General features: G+C 40.4%; 1 protein-coding gene and 1 long non-coding RNA gene across 3 annotated transcripts; both read left to right on the forward strand.

The window, feature by feature from the left end:
- Positions 1–2,217: 2,217 nt before the first annotated feature.
- On the forward strand, positions 2,218–5,858 carry LOC308394999 (E3 SUMO-protein ligase ZBED1-like; the record flags this gene model as incomplete). The annotated part of the gene is made up of 3 exons (XM_080879651.1): positions 2,218–3,495; positions 3,694–4,018; positions 5,740–5,858. The coding sequence occupies 3 exons, from the start codon at positions 2,218–2,220 to the stop codon at positions 5,856–5,858; spliced, it is 1,722 nt and encodes a 573-aa protein (XP_080735777.1).
- An 825-nt stretch (positions 5,859–6,683) lies between these two features.
- LOC308395742 lies at positions 6,684–10,668 on the forward strand. 2 transcript variants are annotated; one of them, XR_013971445.1, is made up of 5 exons: positions 6,684–7,001; positions 7,700–7,765; positions 8,116–8,271; positions 8,724–8,816; positions 9,114–10,668. It is a non-coding gene; the product is annotated as an uncharacterized lncRNA (long non-coding RNA). The 2 variants fall into 2 exon arrangements; XR_013971446.1 differs by lacking the exon at positions 6,684–7,001 and adding an exon at positions 7,010–7,157.
- The last annotated feature ends 13,532 nt before the right edge of the window (positions 10,669–24,200 follow it).

Below are 24,200 nucleotides of genomic sequence, written 5' to 3' on the forward strand. Positions count from 1 at the left end.
AGAAGCTGTTGTTGACTTGGCTTTTTCATACACCATGTCGCCAGTGACACCTTCTTGGGCAATCAAGGCTTTTGGAAACATTTTGTCACAAAAGGGGGAAAAAAAGAAAGGGAAAGAAAAGAATAAAAGACAACACGAATTTAAAAAAAAAAAAAAGAGGACAACAAGAGATTTGCAAGCTGAGTTCAAATGCAATCAGCAAGGAAGAACTTGCTAGTATTTCAGACATGACATGCAGTTGTATTCTCTAAGTAGGCATGGGGCACAAAGTAAACCCCCTTTGTACTTTTTTTGTGTGCGTCCACTGGCTTTCGTACCTGTGTGTCACACAAATGTTGCACATTAGATTAGATCTTACCAGACATCAATCACAGGGGTGTAACTGAAAGCGGCAACAGTATTCTCCTCAGGATTAAGCTGCTTTTAAATTGGCTGCAGTGAACAAGATGAGCTGTGGACCAGAAACGTAAAGTAAGCCAGAGGATGAGGGAAACAAAGGGAGGAGGAGAAAGCAGTGGATAATGAGCTTTGTGAGAGGAAGGGGGAAAAAAATGTGATGCTGTGTTCAGCTTTAAGAATTATGGGCCTGGCTGTCTGAAATGAGAAGAACTTGAGGAAATTATTCACTGAGTGGTAATTAAATTCACTATGAAACTTTAAATCAGCTACATAAATTGGTTTTCTCAATTAGCTTTCCTTGATTCTTCCTTAGAGCAGCTTCCAGGTTCTAGTTATGTGTTTATTTTACCCAATATTTGCAAGATGAAATGCGTTAAGACACTTTTATAAACTATTTTCTCAACTCATTGACTCTTTCTTGGAACACTGATTTGCCTAACAAATAATTTCATCAAATAATAGATAATGTCACTTTTCATTTTAATATATGTTCTAACCTAGGTGTTATTATTTTAATCCACACAATGTATAAAGGTGTTGACACCCCTTGTATATTGTTGCTATATTTATTTCTATATATTTTCCTTAAAACATATCAAACTCTTTACATTTAAACTAAAATGAAACAGCATTGCCAGAATTTGTCTACCCTAAAAGATGTAAATATTAAGTGGACAATAATCAGAATTGGCCATTCATTTTCACATATGTCCAATTATGAAAACAATCACAGCAGCACAAAAATCGCACGGATACTCATAGACACTTGCTAATATGTGTGGATGTTATTGGAGACAACATTTGCCAAAGTAAACTGTGAGAAGAAAACCACCAAATGCCTAAATCACATTTACCCAGCTGAACATGGATATTTTAAAACGCTAACAGCGGCAAAGCTAAAGCTATCCAGAGCTCAGAGCCAGCAACAAGCTAGCAGCCTCAGTATGAGCAAACAGCCAAAGCAGTTAAGAGAAATTATAAGAAATCAAGAAGAAATAAAAAAGAAAATCGATGTTCGATTATCTGGTGAATTTATAAACATACTTTAAAATGATATAAGTGACCGAAATTTGATTTATTATATTAATCTATTACACCTGATTTTCTTTGGTAACAAAAATTGTCAGTTAAAGGTGTTTGTTCACAATTCATTTTCAGTGAATTATTTGAACCTCTTTCCACTTAATTTTCAGTTGTTTAAGTGAGAGAAGTTTGCAAAAACTGTACATTTGAATCACGTCTTTTATTATGAAAATTTGAAAATGCAAAAAGCTGCATCGGCAGGTCCCAGTTAGAAAAAAACCCTGAAATTTGAATCGTCAAGAACATTGCAATCACTGCCTCGATGTCTGTTTCAAATATGAATTTTAAACTATCTTCAGTTTTCTTACAAATGTTGTCTCTTATACTTGTTATTGATTAGAAGTGTAATGTGTCTTGTGTTTCACCCCCTGAAGAGTAGAGGTGGGGGAAAAAATCGATACTGCGTAGTATCGCGATATTTTGTTTGCTAATAATGTATCGATACAGGGACAGCAGATATCGATATTTTGTTCCAAAAACTTCCAGTCCACCAGATGGTGCGGTTGAGCTTTTTCTCTAGTGAGGTCAGCAGAGGTTAGGTCAGCACATGGGAAAATAGATCAAACAAAGATGGAGGAAGAAAAAGAGATCAGGAAAGCGCCATCTGCGTTTAAATCAAATGTCTGGACGTACTTTGGATTTTTTAACAAGGATGGAACAAATGAGATGGATATGACACACGGGATTTGCAAGGTGTGTCGTATGAAAATAAAGTACTCTGGGAATACTACGAACATGAGGGCCCATCTTACACGGCACCATCCAAAAATAGCATTAACCGCGGATGGGAAAGCTAGCTCTGAATCAGCTCCACTGAAAAATCAACCAACGCTGGACACTCTTAGCTTAGCAAAGCTATCTCCCAATTCAGAGCGAGCTAAGAAAATAACACAATCTATCACGTACTTCATCTGCAAAGACCTGCGTCCTTACAACATTGTGGAAAACGAGGGTTTTTCTTATATGATCAAGACGCTGGAACCCAGGTATGTGATACCATCACGACGTTTTTTCGCGGACACAGCCGTACCCAATCTCTACATAGATGTGAAGCGTAAAGTTGAGGAAAGTTTGAGCACAGCAGAAAGGGTTGCATTAACTTGCGACGCATGGACCTCGCGGGCTGTGGATTCATATGTGACTATAACAGCTCATTATCTCACAGCGGACTGGCAACTGCTGTCTTACGTTCTCCAAACTCGAACATTACATGAAAGTCACACCGGAGCGAACATTGCAAATCTCCTGCAAAATGCAGCACAGGAATGGGGGATTGCCGACAAAAATCTGGTGGTTGTCACCGACAATGCTTCTAATATGACAATTGCCACTCAGCTAGCGGGATACCTGCATGTGAAGTGTTTCGCCCATACGCTCAATCTGGCATCACAACGAGCCTTAAACCTGCCTGCAGTAGCCAGGGTCTTGGGAAGAGTGCGGCGCATAACTGGGTTTTTCAATAGAAGCACAGTGGCAAACCACGCTCTGGAGCAAAAACAGAAAATGTTACAGCTCCCGACTCACAAGCTCAAGACCGACGTCTGCACGAGATGGAACAGTGCTTATGACATGCTCCAGCGTTTCCTTGAACAACAACCTGCGATTTTTGCAGCGCTGCTGTCTCCCGAAGTCAGAAAGAGTAGCACAGATATCTTTACTCTAAACGAGACGGATATTGGGAACACTGAAGAAATTGTCCGGGCCTTGAAGTCAATGCAAGTCGCGACTACTGTGATGTCTGAGGAAAAGAATCCTACTCTGTCTCTCGTAGCACCGCTGCTAGCACAGCTGTTGCACGACACCCAAGACAACATTGGTGACACAGCGCTGGTCAGAAACATCAAGCAAAGTATCAGTCAAGATCTTAAGAAGAGATATGCCAGCACAGTCGAGAGGAACACCCTCTACACAGCATCAGCTCTCGACCCACGCTTTAAAACCCTGCCGTTCCTGTCACTGGAGGAAAGACAGGAAACCTATGCCAGAGTGGTTGCTGAGGCTATAACCCTTCAGGTAAGCAAACATTCTGGTGTTATAATTTAAATAACTTACTTACAATATTAGTAGATCGGTGATATTTTTGTCATATTGGTAATATTCTATTTAACAATTAAATACATTAATTATAATTTGCTAACATATTACTGCATACTAAAAGATATGAAATATTTATTTTCTCCCTCTCTCTGTATGTGTGTGGGTTTTCTACAGGAAGAAAAGAGGCAGCAGCCCATCTGTGAGCCAGAAGCCCATGAACATCATGAGAAACCTGACGAGACTGAACAAAATCCCAGACCCCCTCTCATACCAGCCAAGATGAGGAAGTCTTGTGGGTTAACAGACTTGCTTGGTCAGACTTATGGTGATGTTAGAGCCCCACCAAAATCATTATCTGCCACAGCTGAGGAGGAGGTGAAAAGATACCAGGAGGTCACGTCACTGGCACTCACAGAAGACCCACTAAGCTGGTGGAAATCCCATGAGGAAGTCTATCCTTTCCTGGCCACACTGGCAAAAAGATACCTTTGTATCCCAGGTACTAGTGTCTCGGCTGAAAGAGTCTTCTCAACCGCTGGAGACATCGTCACAGCAAAACGGAGCACTCTGACTTCAGAGCATGTTGATCAGCTCCTTTTTCTGAGCAAGAATGCTGACATTGCTTCACTGTCCAAATGTGTTTAACTTTTTAGGGCAGCAACAAACAGGACAGTTTACTTATTTTAATTTAAGAAATGTTTTATTTTATTTAAATTTAAAACTTTTTTATTTAATGTAAAATTATATTTTGTTTTAAGCTATAATTGTACCAGATAGTTACGTTCAGTTAAGTTGGTTACTAGACTGTTATACAAACCGTTCACTTTGTCAGCAATAAAACTGACTGACATGAGAGAAAGACTGAGTGTGAGACTTTATTATTAGATCAAATGAATATTGATAAAGTTTACCTTTATGGACAAAATCTGCAGTAGAAAAAATATGTGATAAATCACAAAATATCGTATTGCAATACCCAGAATATTGCAAATATATATATATATATATTAAAAAAAATCGCAATAATATCGTATCGTGAGTTAAGTATTGTGATAATATCGTATCGTGGGGTGTATGGTGATTCCCACCTCTACTAAAGAGTCAAATGAATGTGCCACAAGAAGCATTTTTGGTAACCTTTGAGTATTTCTTACCAAAACAATGTATGCACATCTTTATTTTTGCATTCAGCAAACCTGAGAGCATTTTCCTCCCCTCAAATTACTTTTAGTTTTTTAAGTATTTACAATTGTCCATTGTTTATCTCCTGTCTTCTCCAGAGTTCTTAAGGTCTTTGAATACTAGCTGCCTGAGGTGGTGCTTCATATTTTCTGAGAGTTTCTCTTCTTTTTATGCGAGATCCTAACCATTACAGAGTAGAAGCTCTTACATGAAACCTAATGAAGACTCTAGAGAGGTTTTCCTCGGTCACATCATACTCTGGGTGAGCTCCTCTGTGCAGTTCGCCATCATATACCTAGTGTGCAGTTCCCTGTATCATCTTGAAGAACAATATGAAAAAGTTGTTTTCCATGCTTTTTACTCTACACTGCCAGGCTTGCATACAGGAAAGACTGAGATGGTGGATGCGGATGAAACAGACACTATTTTGTTGCATTGCATGACTGTGTTTTTTTCTGTATATTTTTTAGAGTTTGTCATAATGATTACTTTGTTACTGTTAGATGTACAAAATAGCAGCAACTGGCACTTTCAGAAAATCTGTGGTGATGAAACCACTATCCCAGGATTTCACCAAATGCTAAAAACAGAACTGATGTAATGTGAACAAGCTTAAGAGGAGTGTAATGAACTTTCACAGGAAACAAGCCCATTCACTGGTAATCTAATACTTTTATGGAATGGACATTTGGATTGCTGGGACATACAAATACAGTGCATCTGGAAAGTATTCACAAAGTTTCACTTGTTCCCCATTTTGTCAAGCTTCCAGCCTTATTTAAAAAATTGATTGAATTCATTTATGACATCAAAATTCTACACATGATACAAAAATATTTTCTTTAAATTCTTGCTATTTTTTTACACAATAAAAAACATTATAAAATATACATAAGTATTCATAGCCTGTGCTCAATACTTTGTTGAAACACCTTTTACTATTACAGCCTCAAGTCTCGAATATGATGCTGCAAGCTTGGAACTATTTTGGGGCAATTTCCCCCATTCTTTTTTGTAGAACCTCTTGACTTCCATTAGGTTGGATAGGGAACATTGGTGCAGAGTCGTTTTCAGATCTCTCCAGAGATATTCAGTCCACTCAGGAACATCACAGATTGGTCTTAAAACTACTCCTTTCACCCCAGTCTGAGATCTAGAAAGGTCTGGAGTAAGTTATCATCAAGTATGTCTTTGTACATTGCTGCATTCATCTTTCCCTCGACTCTGACTAGTATCCTAGTGCTGCTGCTGCCAAAAAAGATCCCCCGAGCATGATGCTGCCACCACCATGCTTCACTGTATAGGTGGTACTGGCCAGGTAATGAGCAGTGCCTTTTCTCCAGACATGACACTTTGCATTCAGGGCAAAGAGTTCAATCTTTCATTAGACCAGAGAATTTTGTTTGTAACGGTCTATGAGTCCTTCAGGTGCATTTTGGCAAACTCCAGATGGGCTGTCATGGGCTTCTTAATGAGGAGTGGCTTCAGTCTGGCCACTCTACTAAACAGGCCTGATTGGTGGAGTGCTGCAGAAATGGTTGTCTTTCTGGAACGTTCTGCTCTCTCCACAGGGCAATGCTGGAGCTCTGTCAGAATGAGCTTGGTCACCTCCCTCACTCAGGCCCTTTCACTCTATTCACATAGATTAGCTGGGCACCCAACTCTAGGAAGAGTCCTGGTGGTTCCAAATGTCTTACATTTAAAAATGATGGAAGCCACTGTGGTCATTGGGACCTGCAGTGTTGCAAACGTTTTTCTGTACCTTTCTGTAGATATTTGCCTCTATACAATCCTGTCTTGGAAGTCTGCAATTCCTTGGAACTTTTGGCTTGGATTGCTCTCTAACATGACCTGTAACTATGGGGCCTTATGTAGACTCATATGAACATCTGACAGATGATCAGTGATCAATATGATGCACTTGAGCCCAGTTTTGGGTATCATGCACTCAAAAAAATGAATGAGGTGGATTGTTCAGTGTATATTAATTATTTATTTTCATTTTACTTAAAATATATGTTTTTGTTAAGTTAACATATGTTTTTCTAATCAAGTCTACGTAATTGTGTCTATTATTCAACGTACATAATACTAATGTGTTACTTGATCGCATAACATTTAAGTTAAGTCAATTAGGATCGATATACCTTGTATATCCACAAGGTGGCAGTAATGCAAAAACAGTTGTAATGAAACCGCGCAGAACAAGAAGGTTTCACGGCTTGTGCCTGCTCATGCGCAAGACTTCAAATTTAACTGAAAAAGGCTGTTTTGGCGCCAAGCTGCTGTTTCTTTGAGAGGTAAGACCACTTTTTTCTTTGACTATGTTGTGTAGTATCTATATGTCCAGCATGGTTATATTTTGCGTTTGTCTTACAAGACATGTTATATCGTTTGCGTGTGCTTGTTTTACATTAGTTTTACTGGGTCCTGGACATGCTTATTTTGTGGACTGTGTAAGAAACATTTTTATTGTTTTTTGTTTTATTAAGGGATTAGCTACAGGGGTTCATGGGGTTATTCTTTCAAGGGGTTATTTTTCCATTTGCTTTCTTGGGATTCCTTTTCTGTAATCCGAGAGTCGGAAATATCGAATAGGATAGCAAGGATAGCATAAAGTGACATTTAAAATCCAAAAAGTCAAGGGCGAAAGCCACTGTGACACCATTGTTCTGCTCTATCAGTAATCTGTATTATGTAAAAATGGTCTGTAAATACAGCATGTTTCCTAGCGGAGTTATACATATCAATGTAGTTATAAATTACAGTTTGTGAAAGTACACACTTAATTTTTTTAATAAAATTATTCAAGACATATGAGTGGACAGACAATGGAGGTCGACAGACCTGGTGATAATTGCTTCTATAGAAAGTTAGCACATGGCAGTGTCAATCTCTTGCTTTTCTTCTGAGTAGTATTTTATTTAGTTGTAATTCAAACAATAATTTGCTTCTTGAAATTAAGGAATTAATTATTTTTTTTCTTTATAAATCTCAGATCCTGCCTTTACCTGCTCCCTCCTATACTGATGTGGTGTATGTGGTATTGCTGAGCTTGTATGTGGTATGTGAACTGTTATACTTTTAAAAACAAAACTGTTTTATAAGTTAAGTTTTCTTTTGTGACCCATCCCATGTCCCTGTTATTTCGTCTCCACATCTGAACCATGGTAAAGGTTGCAGTTCAAGGGCCTGAGGCATGAAATTCTTTTCAGATCAGCTGTGATCAATATTTTTTGGAACTTGATAAATAACAATAAAAGCTGTAATGGCTCCATTAGCATTTTGTGTAAATGTTTGTGTTAAAATTATAGCTTTAATGAGGTCTTACTACATTAGTTTTAGTTTGTATATGTGTACATATAGTATGTATATTTACAGTACAGTATGTTGTGTTTGTTGACATATTTTCAGGTGGAAGCAGAATATGTGAGGATTACTACTGCTGCACATGTTCCAAGGCTTTTTACACAACTTGACCAATACACTGACCAGCTCATAAAAGTCTTCAAGAAAAAAGGAGGCGTTGCAGGGAAGAAAATTAGACAAACTTTGGCCCCAGCCACACAGGTGCGTTATTCTGTTGGTAGCAAAATATTATGGCTAATAAGATCATTTTCAAATTTAAACAGCTAGTGTATGGTAGCTGCACAGTGCACTTACATTTATATTAAGCAAGACAAAGTTTGGTACTCAAAACGTTGGAAAATTTAAATTACCTAAACATATGTAAAATCTGATCCCTTGATTTAGGTTAAACCAGAAGTGAATGTTTTTATGTTATGTTTTGAATGCAAAAAAGATGATGTATTAGTTTGTCTTTACCTCCATTATGGACATATATAATGTGGTGGAAACCCTGCCCAACAGGTTAACTATTCATGTCCATGTGATGATTAGTTGGTCTTGTGTACATGTCTATCTGTGCAGTGGATATGTCATTCATTTTGCGTATAATGTGAGTTTCTGTCATCCTAAAGTATATCTGTTTTCTCTTCCTGTATCTCTGCCACTCTCTACAGAAGGAAACCATTGAAAAGGGGAGGGAGTGTGTCCTCAGGGCACTACCTTTTTACCTGAATGAAGACCCAAGCATCCTCTTCAAAGAATAATTGGTTGGTAATTTTAGTTTAGTTTTTTATCTGTATTAAACCAAATTTTGAATAACTAATGTTGTTGCATGTTGTAATGTTGTTGTTGTTGTAATTTGCATGGAACCTGTTTAAATGTTTTGGGAAATCTTCTTGTATACCCAAACTATTTATATTTATCGTTGAATCTGTAGTCTAAAATAGTGGCGCACTGGGGTGCATGTTCCTAATATTGTGTTTACGTCATTAAAGGGTAGCTTTGGCCCTTTTTCTTTCTTTTTTTAAAACTGGATGCCATTTTTCTATGTTTTTGTGTCTAAGCTACAGCTGTTCAGAGGGAGCTGGAACAAATTACCCTTGCTATCTTTACCATCGAAAGAGCTGATGCCAGCACTCCTCCAGCCGATGTGGGTGTAAGCGCCAGACGTCTGCTTTATATTTTTATTTACGATTGAGTTCATGTTTGTTTTATAATTCATAGATTCATTACATAAGTCATCTTTTCAGGATTAATAAATGTGAAAATATATGTGTTTACATAAAGTAATTTTAAGTCACTGTTTTGGGATTGGAACCTAAAAGGGGGTACCTCTCACTTTAATTATGTAAGTGCAATAGTAGCATGAAACCCTGTGTGAGAGGGAAGGGGAGGAGCATGGACAGAGAGGTTAGGAGTCTCACGGTTTTCTGACCGTGTGCACAGCTAGTTCTGGATAACTGCTATTTTTTGGAACTTTCATGCTTTTTAGGAAGGAGTTCATTGTTACATCTTCCGTTTGTAATAAATAAACAGTCTTCAAATCATAATGCAACTGGAAGCATTTCTTTTGGAAACCAGGAACACGCGTCAGCCATAGACTCTTCTTTTTTGAACTTGGTTTATTGGAAATTACCCTACAGTGGGTATAACCATCTAGTGTGTCCTGCATGACCTGGAAGACCTGGCCTCTGCATGTGCACTCTTAATGAGTGGGATATATGCACTGAATCTCAGTTAACCTCAAGACTGAAAGCTAAGAGACAATCAAAAGTATTGAGATTTAAAGGATTTAATTGAGAGATGATACTGCACCAGAAATGTTGAAGGGTGGTGTGTATATTAGCGTTCAAGGCATATTGTTATGAGGTGGAAATATGTTCATATTCAGTTTGTGTTACATTGTGTGCATTGTAAAGGTAATTGCAATACATACTAAAATTAAGGGTAAGTTAGGAGGTTGATCTGATATCCTCGTGTTGGTGTTGTTCCCAGATCATCATACTAAATGTTGTTCCAGGATCAACATTGCAAGTGACCAATCAGAATGTTGTGACGTCATACTTTTGCGACTTCGGGAAAAACCGGCGTAAAACAAAAAACTGTACTTAAGCTGCGTGAAACCGCCTCTGTCCGCCGATCAACTGACCCTAACCCTAACCGTAACCCTTTAATAAACAGTAAGCAGAATTGATATTGTCCTTGCAACATTGGAATTTCATAAATGCACGAATGGCTTGGAATAGAATAACGTCACAACAATGTGATTGGTCACTTGCAATGTTGAACCTGGAACAACATTTTCATGATGGTCTGGGAACAACACCAACACGAGGATATCAGATCATCCAAGTTGGGAATGCAGGATGAATGTATATTTTGTGGACTTTTAAAGACGAACAATTGTTTCCATGTTAAAATGTTTCCATCTGAAGTTTTTTGCCCAAACACTGGTAAAATAAATGTTGACAGTGGCGAGTGTTAAATGGTTACTGCTGTGCTGTTGCAAAAAAACTGAACGCTGACAAGCTGTTTTATTGTTAGACCATAATGTTGGCATGTTTTGTTAAAGTTTTATTTGGGATGGTGATGTAATTTTCTTTGATTGCTAATATCAGTGGACTAGTTGTTGTTGTTGTTGTTGTTGTTGTTGATGATGAGGACACTTCATTGGCATTGTGTTACTGGACTGACCCTAAGAAATCATTGCAAATAGCAACTTTGCTATCCATTTTAGACACTAAAAGAAAAAAAACACTCACAGACCTTACTAGCATCACATGTGCATAACTCAAGTGTCATCTTATCAATGTGTTATGTGATCTTCAATGCGTTTTTTTTCCTTCTATTTCTGGTAGATACAGACATTTAATTTAAAGTCTTGATGTTGCATCTGTCTACATACTGTTAATTACTAACCCTAATGAGCTGTTGTGTTTTATTTTGGACTGGGTTTACACAAATGCTCACTGAATGTGTTGGCAATAAAATAAATTTAAAAAAATAAGTTGGATGTACTTAATTCATTTGTGTGGAACCTGTTGACAAAATAGATTTATGTAAAACTAATTAATAAAGCACAAGGTGGCTGAAAATATAATATTTGAATTAATCTAACTTAAATTTAACATTTTACTGCCACAAATAAGAAATGTGTTGAAGTAACTAATCTAAACTATCTAACCTGAAAATATATCATCTATGTTCATACAACATAACTTGATTTAGTTAGTCTTAAATATGTCTTGTTAATCTTAAGTAGTTTTTTTAAATTAGATGAACTAAAGATTTTTGCTTTAAACTAACATAATTCAATTTCGTGGAACCTGTTGACAAAATAATTTTAATTAAAGTCAACGTTTCATTTTTTTGAGTGTGACAAAGGTAGTGAATACTTATGTACATGTTTTTAATTTTAAGAAATTTGCAAGCTTTCCAAACATTTTTTTGTTATTCTGGCATATTGTGTGAAGAGTTCTGAAGTGATCCATTTTAGAATAAGACTGTAGCAGACTCCAGAAGCACTGTACCTGTTTATTTATCTTAAGAACCTGCCTTAGTGAAAAAATGTATAAGAATGGCCAAAGTGGCCATTATCTGCCAAGGAGACGGTGCCATAGACAGTTAAAAATCATTTTGTATCACTGTGCTGGCATTAGTTCTTAATTTGTGTTTGTGCAGTAGTTTGCTGGGAAGCAGAAATAATCATAGAGAGGGATAAAAAGCAAGAGACTGAATAAACTAATTATGAATGTCAGCGCTGTCCTTGTGTGCCCCTTGGACACAGTGGAAACACTGGGGAGAAGAGCGTCATTGCTAAGCAGTCATCTCTCTTTAATAACACTCACTACCCTATCTATGATGCAGTGGGTGTTCCGAAAAGCCCCTTCAGTGACAGGCTCATGAAACCATAATCTACAAATCTATGTTCTGTGCCTTTGTTGGTGCATTGATATGTATTTTGGAATAGCATGAGACTATAGTAATTTAATTCCCCCTCATCGTGTAGTGATATAAAAGTGAACAGGCAGAGAGAAATGCATCACTACACTCTCACATTATTGATGTAGTGTGTGTCTGTAAGTGCACAAGAACACACTTTTGACTACCTTAAACTGAAACCAATGAAGTAATCACTGACTAAACATATTTTATGTGTATATGCACGTGCATTGTATTATTGCCTACACATTTTTCCTGTTATTTCCACAACTGTCATAATAATAGGTACGCCTCTGTAATCCTGCTTTTATTTTACTTGAACATTAACTGCTGGGAGTTTGGGAGTCAAGATATGCTGTTGCAAAGCAATAAAGTAAGTCATCTGTCTTAAAGGGTACAATAGCTAGATATAGTATTTATTAAGTTTGAGATTCTGATTCAACCAAAGGGATTTTGCTTGACTGAAATATCATTAAAAAACATTAAAGGAAGACTGATTACCCTCCAGCAAATGCGTGAATAAGGATCACCGAGCATTGTCTTTGAGATGTAGCAGCATGTGCAGTGTTTTCATTCCTTTCTTTTCATAATTATTTTAAAGGAACCGCCAACTTCAAAGGCGTCGTTGTCAGAAGATGCCTCTCCCTACTGTTGTGTTTCCAGTCCCATACCCAAACATTTCTTCAACACAAATGGAATTAAATTAATTGCAAAGGAGACTGGCAGCAGGGAGGAAGTGACTCAGGTAAGAAAAGTCTCACATTAATATGGAACAGATCATTTACATACGAGGACTGACTTGCACAGAGAGAAGTTATCCTGAAGTTCAGTAACTTTACACTATAATTTATACATGTTCTTGTATGCATGCACATTTCCCTGGATATATATCTTTGTCTTCTTTGTCGCATTAAAACTATTGTGTTGCTGTAATCTGATTACTTTTTTACTATTGCAAAATAGTAATTAGATTACTGTTACTTTCCCATAAGCAGGCTGCATTACTGCATTACTAAACCATTATTTGGTTTGTGAGGGTGTCTCGTGACAATGACGTAAGCATGTGCAACAGCAACAGACGCATGTAGATCAACAATGGATAATATGGAGTGCTGGGACGGGAATGTAAAATTCACAGAGAAACCCCCGGATCCCCCCACTGACATGAACGCTTTGGCACCAGGCAAACCTCCGACGGCTCCACTTCTGCTAAACAGGTGAAAACAGATTTAAGAGTGACAGGACTTAGTGCAGCTAAATCTTTGATTTTAGTTATTTTTTGCTGTGTTTTACTTTCATCTATTTGAAAGAGTGAGTGTAAACACAAAAAATAATTATAGTTTATATTCTGGAATATTCAGAAAATAGGTTTAAATGTTAAACAAATTACTTCAAGTCAAAGTCTGTTGCATATAATTTCATTTTTGCTTGATGCAATGTGCATAAAATTAAAAGATTGAAATTAATAAAACAAGTTTTAAAAAGAGATTCAGTTTTATATGATGGATGATGCAGAAAAAATAGAATTGGGCTGAAAGGTCTATTACTTTATTAACATATTCAGGTTGTGTATCATGTTTTTAAAAAGTAACTAAGTTATAAAGTAACTAATTACTTTTGAAAATAAGTAATCAGTGAAGTAACTGGATTACTTTCTTGGAGAAGTAATTAGTAACTTATTACTATTTTCAAGTAACTTGACCAACACTGGTGCCAGTTACTTAAACTCATCCACCTTAACTACCTCTGTCTCACCAGTCTAGTTGCTTCACTCTCACATACACACACGTATTTTGTCTTGCTTCTACTGAATTTCATTCTTCGTCTCTCCCAAGCATACCCCCACCTCTCCAGGCTATCTTAGACCCGCTCCCTACTCTCACTACAGATCATAGTATCATCTGCAAACATCATAGTTAACAGAGACTCGTGCTTAACCTCATCTATTAATCTGTCCATCACCACTGCAAACAAGAAGGGACTCCACTAAAGGGCTCGATTAAAGATGCAGTTGCTTCTATTCACAAAACCACATGATCGGCCTTATATATCGACAATAAATCCAAAATGTTTGGGGTTTTTTTCCTGCTTTATTCATCAAACCTTTATTTTTTTGTGATTTAATGGTTTTCTAGATTGCACACATTTCATCTGATTGATTATTTAGCTACAACGCTATTATCTTTTGACAATAACCTTTAAAAAGGGCAGTGTGATATTACTTTAAGTGTCCCACACTCCCTATATTTTTTTACTTTTTCCTTTTAACCACTAATGCACCACACACATACAGTGTCTCATAGCCTCCCTTCTCTGTATGTGCATGCTGTCTTGCAATTTAATGAATGGAAATAGTCTCTTACTACACTTAGTGCTGTGCCATGTGGCAGCCACAACAAAGCGATCACAAACCACAAGGGCGAAAATAAATTGCTAGAGGAAGGGGAAAAAAACGCCATTTCTAGAATAGTGGGAGATATTGCCTCCTGTGCACCATCCTATGCTATGATACGTTACAGGCACATGTAAGATAGTGTGATTGTTACATAGCTCTTATTCTCTAACAAAAGTAAGATGAAGGTCAGAGGCATGTCCAAAGTCAAAGGCAACTGAATCAATATCTGAAGCTGTGCATTTTTCCATTTATTATATTTTCTTATTATTAGTTTAGAATATATTTAGCACTCTAGAGCTATGAATCTGTGATTAATAATTTTACCCCTTTTGCAAGCTGTTAATAGAGTTCCTCACTTTTTAATCATTTTACTGTCACAACAAGTCATGCTGCTAATTTTTATATCAACCGTCCACCCACTACCACCACTGATAAATCCCTTCTTTCAGTTTTAAAATAGGGTTTATCTGTTATTCTGTGGTTATGGCGAATAGAGAAAGGGGAAATAAATGTGCTCATTACTGGGAAACACTACTGTTCCACATGCACCTGAAAAAAATCCACAGAAGTAAAAAATTGGAGGTAATGTCTTATAAATATACCATCCACATAGCTAGTCGATTTCATGCAACTTATTTGATGTGATTAAACAGCTGCGATGTTTTTAAATGTGTCAAATTAAATTATGTGTTATTGTAAAACGGTCTCCAATACTAATACTGTTTTAATACTGTCATTATATCACCTGAATATTCTCTGTGAATTAAATTTAATGAAACATACAGCAGGTATCAAGTTTGGTTTAATTCTCTTCATATGTGACCCTAACCCTCTAACAACTATTTAAAACAAAAATGGGTTAAAGTGGGGTTTAGTATTTGAAATTACTTGCCATTTTAAAAAAAGACTACTCAATTTATGCTCACTTCTTTTTACTTATTATCTGGGTAGATGAAACATGAACACAACATGAACTGAAACATTTACATTTGCTTCATGAGCACATCACACAGATGAGAAGGAAAAGGGATTTGGTAAAGGTTTAAGTGGGTCATTGGATGTCTGTATTTTCTTATTACTGAGCACTGACTGCACCATCACTGGAAGCGAAGCCAGACTGCAGGATGTGAAAAATGAACCAATTCATTAGTAATATTATTATTACATGTATTAACCTACCAATGTTCCAGCACCTTCAGTAACCCACTTTAACCCTTGCGTTTAAAGCAAAAGAATAATAGGGTCATGCTCTGGTTACCATGAACATTGGGATAACTGCTTATGCTGAGTCCCATATTAAAAAGCAGAAAATAAGTTCTAATTTTTTCTTATTTGTGGTTTATCACTTGCTGAACTCCACTGCAGTTAATACCAGGTTTTTTAGGTGCGCCTTGTTTGTGCCACCTTGGACCCCTTGCCTCAGAACTACCTTCAAACATGCCTCAGAGATTGTGGTCCATATTAACATGATAGCATGATTGTTGCTAATCTGTTGGATCAGTGCAGAGAATCTACTATCACCATCCCAAAGGTGCTCTAGAACTGGTGACTGTAGAGGCCATATGAGTAACGAGAACTTGTAATTTCAAGAAACCAATTTGAGATCATTTGAGCTTTGTGACATGGTGGGTTATCCTGCTTGAAGGGATGAACATAGCAAGCAGCAATACTATTCTTGTGATGTAGCCAACTTCCGTCAAGGTTTGATGTGTTGTTCCTTCAGAGATGCTCTTCTGTAGACTCTAGTTGGTAATGAGTGGTTATTCAAGTGTCTGTTGTCTTCTTATCAGCTCAAAGCAGTCTGGCCATTCTCCTCTGACCTCTAGCAGCAACTGCCACTCAATCAATAGTTTAGATTTTTCAGCCCATTCTTTGTAAACCCTTTGTAAATACTTAGATACTGATACTTAGAAATACTCAGAAAACCCGTCTGGCATCATCCAATGTTGCATCTGGGGTATGATGGAAGTCCCAAAGAGCCACAGAAAGAACTTCTCAATAAAGAATGGATGTTGTATTTATTATTCAACAGATTTACAAACACACCAGTATGAAATAATCTTGGGGTGAGCTAAGGCCAAAATAACAAACAAATGGAGCTGCCTACCAATGCAAACTGAGATAACCTACAGAGAAGAAACAAATGTGTTACCTCCCCATGATGATATAAACAAGAGAAAAAAGTCAAACTTCACAAGTTAGAGCAAACACTAGTGTAGCTGGTTTGATGATGGGGAAAATAAAATGAAATATGCAGTGTGATAGGCTGAATAGATATTTGCATCAACAAAGAGTTGATGCAAATATCAACAAAGCTAACATATATCTACAGGGTTATAAATGATGAATCGTGATTAAAACACACATTACCTTACATATTTTCCCCCTCACAAAACCGATCGATGCTCTGCTTCTTTTCTTTTTGCCTCAGTGCAGTACTTGTTTTGGTTCTTTTTCTAACTTCGCTCAGTGTTTCACTATGGGAATTGCCTCGGCGTGACCAACTAAGGAAGTTCCAATGACACCACGTCTGTCTATGACAGACCTGTCGAGCCACGCTCAGGGCTCCACCCCCACATTCTAACATGGCCGACCAGTCCCTCCTAACTCATTCTTGCTTTTGTCCTGTGAGAAACTACTTTGAGCTCCCTCAGCGCATCCGGGCTAACTTGATTAGCTGCTTAACAGTTCTCAGGTGTCCCGTGTAGGAGTATGTCACCAAACACAGTTTTTCTGGTTCCAGTTTGGATCATGCTGAGTAAGTCCTACGAAAGAAGTGTACTTATAGCTACATTGTGGAACAGCAATCGCATCAGGCGAGCCGTTCCAGCGGTTCCTGGTTTTAGTTATCGAGGTGGTGGACGTTGTGTAACTCGGGCTAACGCGTTATGGCGAGCTGTTCTTTCAGTGTCCGGCTAGCATTAACTTGTTAGCAGGCCACAAACCATTTTAGTGTCTCGTTAGCTTGTAGTCGACCAAGGGTTCAGTTAGCATTAAGTTGCTAACAATATTGGCTAGTGGAGTGCAGCTAACGTGTCACGACGAGCTGACTCCCGTGGTGACTAGCTCGGATTTAACCCCCGCTGCTAGTCCTAGCTACGTACAGGCTAACGTGTCGCGACGAGCCTGGTGTAGCCTAGTCTCACGCCTTTCCTCTAACCATGTCTTTGGCTCCTACTCCTGCCAAATGGTCGGAACCGAAGGCCAAAGAGGCTGTATCCCGCCCGTGCCTCACATCATGCGGTCATCTCGGGCAGGGAACCTCATCCAAAGTGCGTCTTCTGTATGGGTGCCAAGCATGCTCAGGCTTCACTGGCGAACCCTCAGGGATGCCCACACTGCATGTTGATGCCAGAGAAAGTCCTGGAAAGGAGGCTGAGAGTAGCAGTAACGAACAGTCAGGACATCTGCCTGTCGGCCGCTACTGCTACAAGTGATATCCGTCATCCGCGAGCCTCCACAAGCTGGGCGGACATGAAAGAAGAGTCCCCGCTCATGCCCCCATCGTTCAAAGACCTCCTCGATCAAAACGTGGGTGAGCCGGGTGGCGAGGACACGGAGGGCGATGCCAACTCTGACCTCCTCGACCTAGAGGACATGGATGAGGAGGAGGATGACTCTACCTTTCCTCCCCAGCAGTCCAGGCCACCAAGTGGGGCTGAAGTTGCACCCCCGGTGGACAGCAATTTGTACGAGGTCTGCAAACGGGCTGCTACCAAGCTAGGCATGCCATGGCCAGCCGCCCAGGATGCCAAAGGGGCAGAACGGGACCTGTATGACAGCAAGAGGCTCCCACCAGCCTTGCCACCATTGAAACAGCTTCTGCCAGCAGTCCCGGCCTTCGTGAAAGAAATTAGTCACTATTGGTCAAGCCCTTTTAAAAGCAAGATTCTGACCAAGGGCTGCTCTAAGCTTGAGATCCAGGGGATGGGTGAACTGGGGATGACCGAACCCCCAGCTGTCAGTGGCGTATCACCTTCACCCTAACTGCAGGGCAATCTCAGCTTCTTCTAGCATTTCTTTGCCCAGCAAGATGGATCGCCTCACGGCATCTATTTATCAAAGGATGTACAAATATGCTGCACTGCTCTGGAAGACATGGGCTGTCAGCTTGACTCAGGTTCCCCAAACCCAGCCCTCTGGGATTAAATCTGTGTGGTTAATGATCTCATTCTTCGATCCTCCAGGGGAGCAGTCCAAGGGTGTGGCCATGTTATGTCCCTTGCAGTCTCGGGTGAGAGAGCCTTGTGGCTAAACCTGTCAAGCTTAGGTGATGCTCAGAAGGCTGAGGTCATGGATGCAGCCTGTGACCCTACCAAGGGTCTCTTTGGCCCAGCACTGGATAGAATGAGAGAGACAAGCACCCGCAGAAAGCAGGAGGGAGAAGCATTCAACCTCTGCTTACCCAGAAAACCTAACCCTCAGCCCCAGCAGGTGCCAAGAGCTGGCTTTGTGGCAATCCGATTGTTCAGTCTGACGTCACTAGCCGTGTCTGGGTCTAAACTCCGCTGCAGGTCCATATATCAAACGATCACTATGGCATTACTGAGAGTTGAAAAACTGTCTAAAGTATTTCATCTTTAATAAAATGATCAGCGTTCTGCTCTACCAGGTGTAACAATTGAGTTTAACATCCAGGCATCCATGAAAACGGAATTTATGACATTTAACGGAGTTAGAAGTTAGCAGGGAGTTAGCTCGCTAGCTTCTATCTAAATACAATATAGCATGTCCTGACTGCGGGGTTTTGGAAACAAATTAAAACGTACAGCTCTGCTATCACTTCCAGCATAAATGAAGACAGAAAACTAAACAGCAGTGATGTTTGTAGGGTTACTGAAGTTGGGCTAGCTGGTATATAATGATGTGCTACGTGACCGCTAGCGACACAGCTATGTTAGCATAATATAAACAAGATAACTTTTTTTCCACTCGATAAAAGTTAACGTGAGTGTTCTCGGTGGTCAGGAACAAATGTAATCGCATGGCAGGATGCTGTAAAAGGACCAAACTTCAGCCAGGAGAACAACTGAGATAATCCATCCACAATACGAGGTTAGTCATTCATATACTGCTGCATGGGCTGGGCTGTAGTTACTTCCTAAGGTTTTAAAAACTGAGCTTAAATAAATGATTAGTGGTAATAAAAGCAGAGGGAGGTCAACAGGGATCACTGACTGTTTTAGGAGCTTTTTGAGATCAAATAGAAGAAAATACATAACATTAAACATGTTAACAACACAAAAGCCATATTAAACGCAGACTACTTTAGACCCGGAAGTAGGATTCGTCGCGTCATCACTGAACAACCGGATAGCAGCAGCTGTGAGAGGGAGACAGAGCGGGGCCAGAATGCAGAGAGGAGCAGGAGGCCTGCAGTCTGCCCGCCAGGCCAAGGTAGAGAACCAAAGACCTTGGGGAAAGCATTCCTTCGCAGCAGCTGCTGCAAAGAACAAGCTGTCACATCCCGGAGAGGGAAAAAAAGAAGTGGTCAGTCAAATTCAAATTCAAATTTTATTTGTCACGTACACAGTACGATATGCAGTGAAATGCTTAGACAACTGCTCGTGACTTAAAGAAAAAAAGAAAAGGCTATGAATAAGATAGGAAATAAATGTGAAAATTAAAAAGGGTAAATCTAGTCTAGCAAACCTGCGTCATTCTGTGTCACCCCTCTCTTCTCCTCTTCTCCCCCAAAGAGAAGGAAGGTGTTAGAAGGGGTAACAAAATCACTCCAAGGTTCAGGGTCTCCGGAAGTTTCCAGTTCACCAGGAGCACCCTCTCAGTCTCCTCCTCCAGTTCAGGGAGGACGGACTTGTGGACAAATGGCACCGTGTCACCTCCGAGTTCTGAGTACAATCGAAAGCACCACGACTGCAGTTTTTGTGTTGGATGTAAAAGGCGCACATGACGCTGTGACGTAGGCTAGAATCATGGCAGCAGTCAATGACGGTCCAGGCGTGGGATTTCTCTCGTGGAAATATGCACATTATCTTTTCCTTTCTATTGGTAGGTGGCACAGTGCACTTGTGGCAAGTAAGCAAGCTAGAAGACTGGCAAAGTTATGGAAGAAACACATTAACAAGAGAATTCTGAGTAAAACCTAAGTTACTTTCCCTAGTAACTAGTTACTTTGAAAGTAACGAGTAACTTGAAGTAACTGAGTTACTTTTGAGAGAACTAGTAATGTAACTAAGTTACTATTTTAAAGTAACTTACCCAACACTGGAAATAAAACATGCATTTCAGCAGCCAGGCAGTTTGTCAAGGGCAGAATATACCCCCGGTTTGAAAATAAAAACAAAAGAAAATCACTGCCATTTGTCTTTGTCCCCAGCGTGGGGAGCTCACGCTCTTCCCGAGGGGGACAGCCCAAACTCCTTCCGGAAGACAGGCGTCTGTTTGGCTGGCCTGGGCGACCCCCTGAGCGACCATTGTTCAGGGGGTTGGGAAGCGCATCTGTAACCGGAAGGTTGCCGGTTCGATCCCTGGGCTCTCTGTCCTGGTCGTTGTGTCCTTGGGCAAGACACTTCACCTATCGCCTACCGGTGATGGCCAGAGTGGCCGATGGCGTGATATGGCAGCCTTGCTTCTGTCAGTCTGCACCAGGTCAGCTGTGGCTACAACTGTAGCTGCCTCCACCAGTGTGTGAATGTGAGAGTGAATGAATAGTGGAATTGTAAAGCGCTTTGGGTGCCTTGAAAAGCGCTATATAAATGCAATCCATTATTAATATAGTAGTCGTGGTAATCACACGACCACTTTAAGATGACAAAGTAACAAGGTGATATATAACAGTTTTTAAATTGTGTCGACAGGCGACATAAAACCATTCATGATAAACACTATTTACGCTGTGTTTTTTCCTCAATAGTTTCGTCACGTTTACTGTCTAAGGACAGCGCTAGCAAGCACTCTCTGCTTATGAGCAAAGAATAAAAAAACAAAAAACAGCCCATTCGTGTAGGTGGAAAAATATACCATGTCAACCAATCAAAAATGATATGGCAACATGACATTTGGTTGTTTAGGAAGAGGGGGGAGTTTTAGGAGTGACGGCGAGAGAGAGAAAGAAAGACAGCAGAAAAAGAGAGAGAGCGAGTTTTGAGATGTGAGAGATTTGTGACGTTTAGCGTGTTTGGAGTGTGTAGTTAATGTGTTGTCTTGTGTAGTTAGTGTGTAGTATTGTGGACAGTTTTGTGTTGTGTGTCAGAACAAAGAGGCGACTGCTGTCTCCAGGTAGAAAACAGGAGTGATACACCTGCTGCTGTCAGACCTGCAGGTCTGTGATGTTCTCCTTTATAGTGGACAGAAATTATTTTTTTGGAGTGGCATAAATAATTTGTGTGGCACCTCATTGAATGCAGAACACCTGACCCCACTCTGGACCCCAGAGGGTTAAACATTTTTTTAAAGTAATGCAATAGTTACTTTTCAAGTAATTAATTACTTTTAGAATCTTGTAACTCAGTTACTAACTCAGTTACTTTTTTGAGGAAGTAACTAGTAACTATAATTAATTACTTTTTCAAAGTAACTTGCCCAACACCGGACATCACACTATCGCATCTTCAGGGGCCCTCTCGCAGCACGACTGAAGCGGTGGCGCACATGGGCAGTTCATCCTTGGGTCTTGTCAACCATTTTCCCATGGTTACAGACTACAGTTTGCGGTAAAACCACCAAGATTCAGCGGAGTGTTAACTTCAGTGACCAGTGGCAATTCAGCAAATGTGCTGGAGGACGAAATATCCTCCCTGTAACACAAACAGGCGATCAGAGCAGTGCCGAGCGAAGAAGCTCAGCAGGGCTTTTACTCCCGCTATTTCCTCATCCCGAAAAAGGACGGAACATCGCTCCGTCCTATTCTGGATCTGCATGTGTTAAACAAGCATTTGAGAAAGTACACATTCAGAATCCTCACACACAAAACACTTTGTCGCTCATTGCACACAGGCGATTGGTTTATTACAATCGACCTCTCAGACGCATATTTTCACATCGCCATTTATTCTCCACACAGGAAATATCTCAGGTTCACTTATCAGAGTGTAGCGTACGAGTTTCAAACTATCCCATTCGGGCTATCCTTAGCCCCGAGGGTGTTCAGCAAATGTGTGGAGGCAGCGCTGTCTCCGTTAAGGAACAGCCGCATCAGAGTATTCTCTTACATAGACGATTATCTAATAAGCTCACGATCGTGCAAGCAGGCGATCAAAGATTCCGGGGTGGTAGTGAATCACCTCACGGTGCTCTGTTTCACAATCAACCTGGAAAACAGCAGGGGTACCTCTTGGGGCAGTATCACCCAGGGTGACACTGACCACAGATGCATCTCTGTCACGTTGGGGTGCAATTATGATGGGCAGAGCAGGATATGGCATTTGGTAACAGAGACAGGCTCTGAATCACATAAATGTGCTATAGCCCCGCGCGGTGCTCCTAGCCGCATTTTCTGCCATATCTCCAGGGGCAACATGTTTTAGTGAAAACAGACAACTCCATGGTAGTTGCTTATATCAACTCCCAGGGCGGTACCTGTTCCCGGCAGCTACACAGGTTAGCCAGGGAAATAATTGTGTGGAGAAGCACACGGCTCATCTCCCTTCAAGCAACTCACATGCCAGGAATTCTGAACAGGGGGGTGGACCTCCACTGTTCGGAGAATGGAGGCTTCACCCACAGGTGGTGGAGCAGATTTGGCAGAGATACGGCCGGGTTGCCGTAGATCTCTTTGCCTCGCAAGAAAGCACACATTGCCCACAGTTTTTCTCCCTGTCAGACGCAGATGCGCCACTGGGCGTGGATGCGAGGGCCCATCCATGGCCAAACACATTACTGTATCCTTTCCCTCCCCTCAGCCTGATTTTAATAGCTCCACTGTGGCCATCCAAACACTGGATAGCAGAAATAATCCAGCTTCTGGTGGACGAGCCATGGCCACTCCCCATCCCCAGGGACCTTCTGTCTCAGGCGCATGGGGAAATATACCATCCTTATCCAGACCAGGTTGCTGTCTTGGACTGGCCCGTGAAAGGTGGAATTTGAAGGCTACAGGCATGCCTTCGAAGTTTATTGAAACCATTCAGAATGCTAAAGCCTCGTCCACTCATTCCATTTACAGCAGTAAATGAAAAGCGGATAATCCCTTTCCAGTGTTCATTGGTGGAGCTGTTGTGTTTTCTTCAGGACTTGCCAGACAAAGGGAGAGCTTTTTCCACCATAAAGGTCTATTTAGCAGCTATTTCAGCCTGTCACGTGGGGTTTGGTGATAAACCTGCCGGTCAGCACCCTCTGTTATGTCACTTCATGAGGGGGGCGCGTCAAACGCTCCCAGTCTGTAGACCACTGGTCCCTTTATGTGATCTGTCAGTCGTTTTAGATGCCCTCTCCCACCACCCCTTTGAGCCTATCGGGGCAGTGGGGTTGAAGTTTCTCTCTCTTAAAACTGCTCTGCTGTTGGCTCTAACCACAGCCAAGCGAGTTAGTGAATTACAGGTTCTGTCTATTCACCCTTCTTGTCTACAGCTGGCCCTGGGACTCACTAAAGCACGTCTGAGGCCTAACCCAGCTTTTGTCTCTAAGGATATATGTGCGGCAGCAAGCTGGGCTATACCACACACGTTTGTCCGGTTTTATCGGCTGGATGTTGCACAGTCATATGTTGATGTTGCACCTGGCTCAGGCAGTGCTGGATTCTGTTGCCTCAAGTTCGACCTGAGACCCTGGAGTAGTACAGGAGCGTAGCTTCGGGAGCTAGCGCAATCCAGGAGTGGGCCATATCTCCCATAGTGAAACAACGAGCGAAGTTAGA

Source organism: Rhamphochromis sp. 'chilingali' (genome assembly GCF_963969265.1).
Source record: "Rhamphochromis sp. 'chilingali' genome assembly, chromosome: 4".
Lineage (NCBI taxonomy): Eukaryota > Metazoa > Chordata > Actinopteri > Cichliformes > Cichlidae > Rhamphochromis > Rhamphochromis sp. 'chilingali'.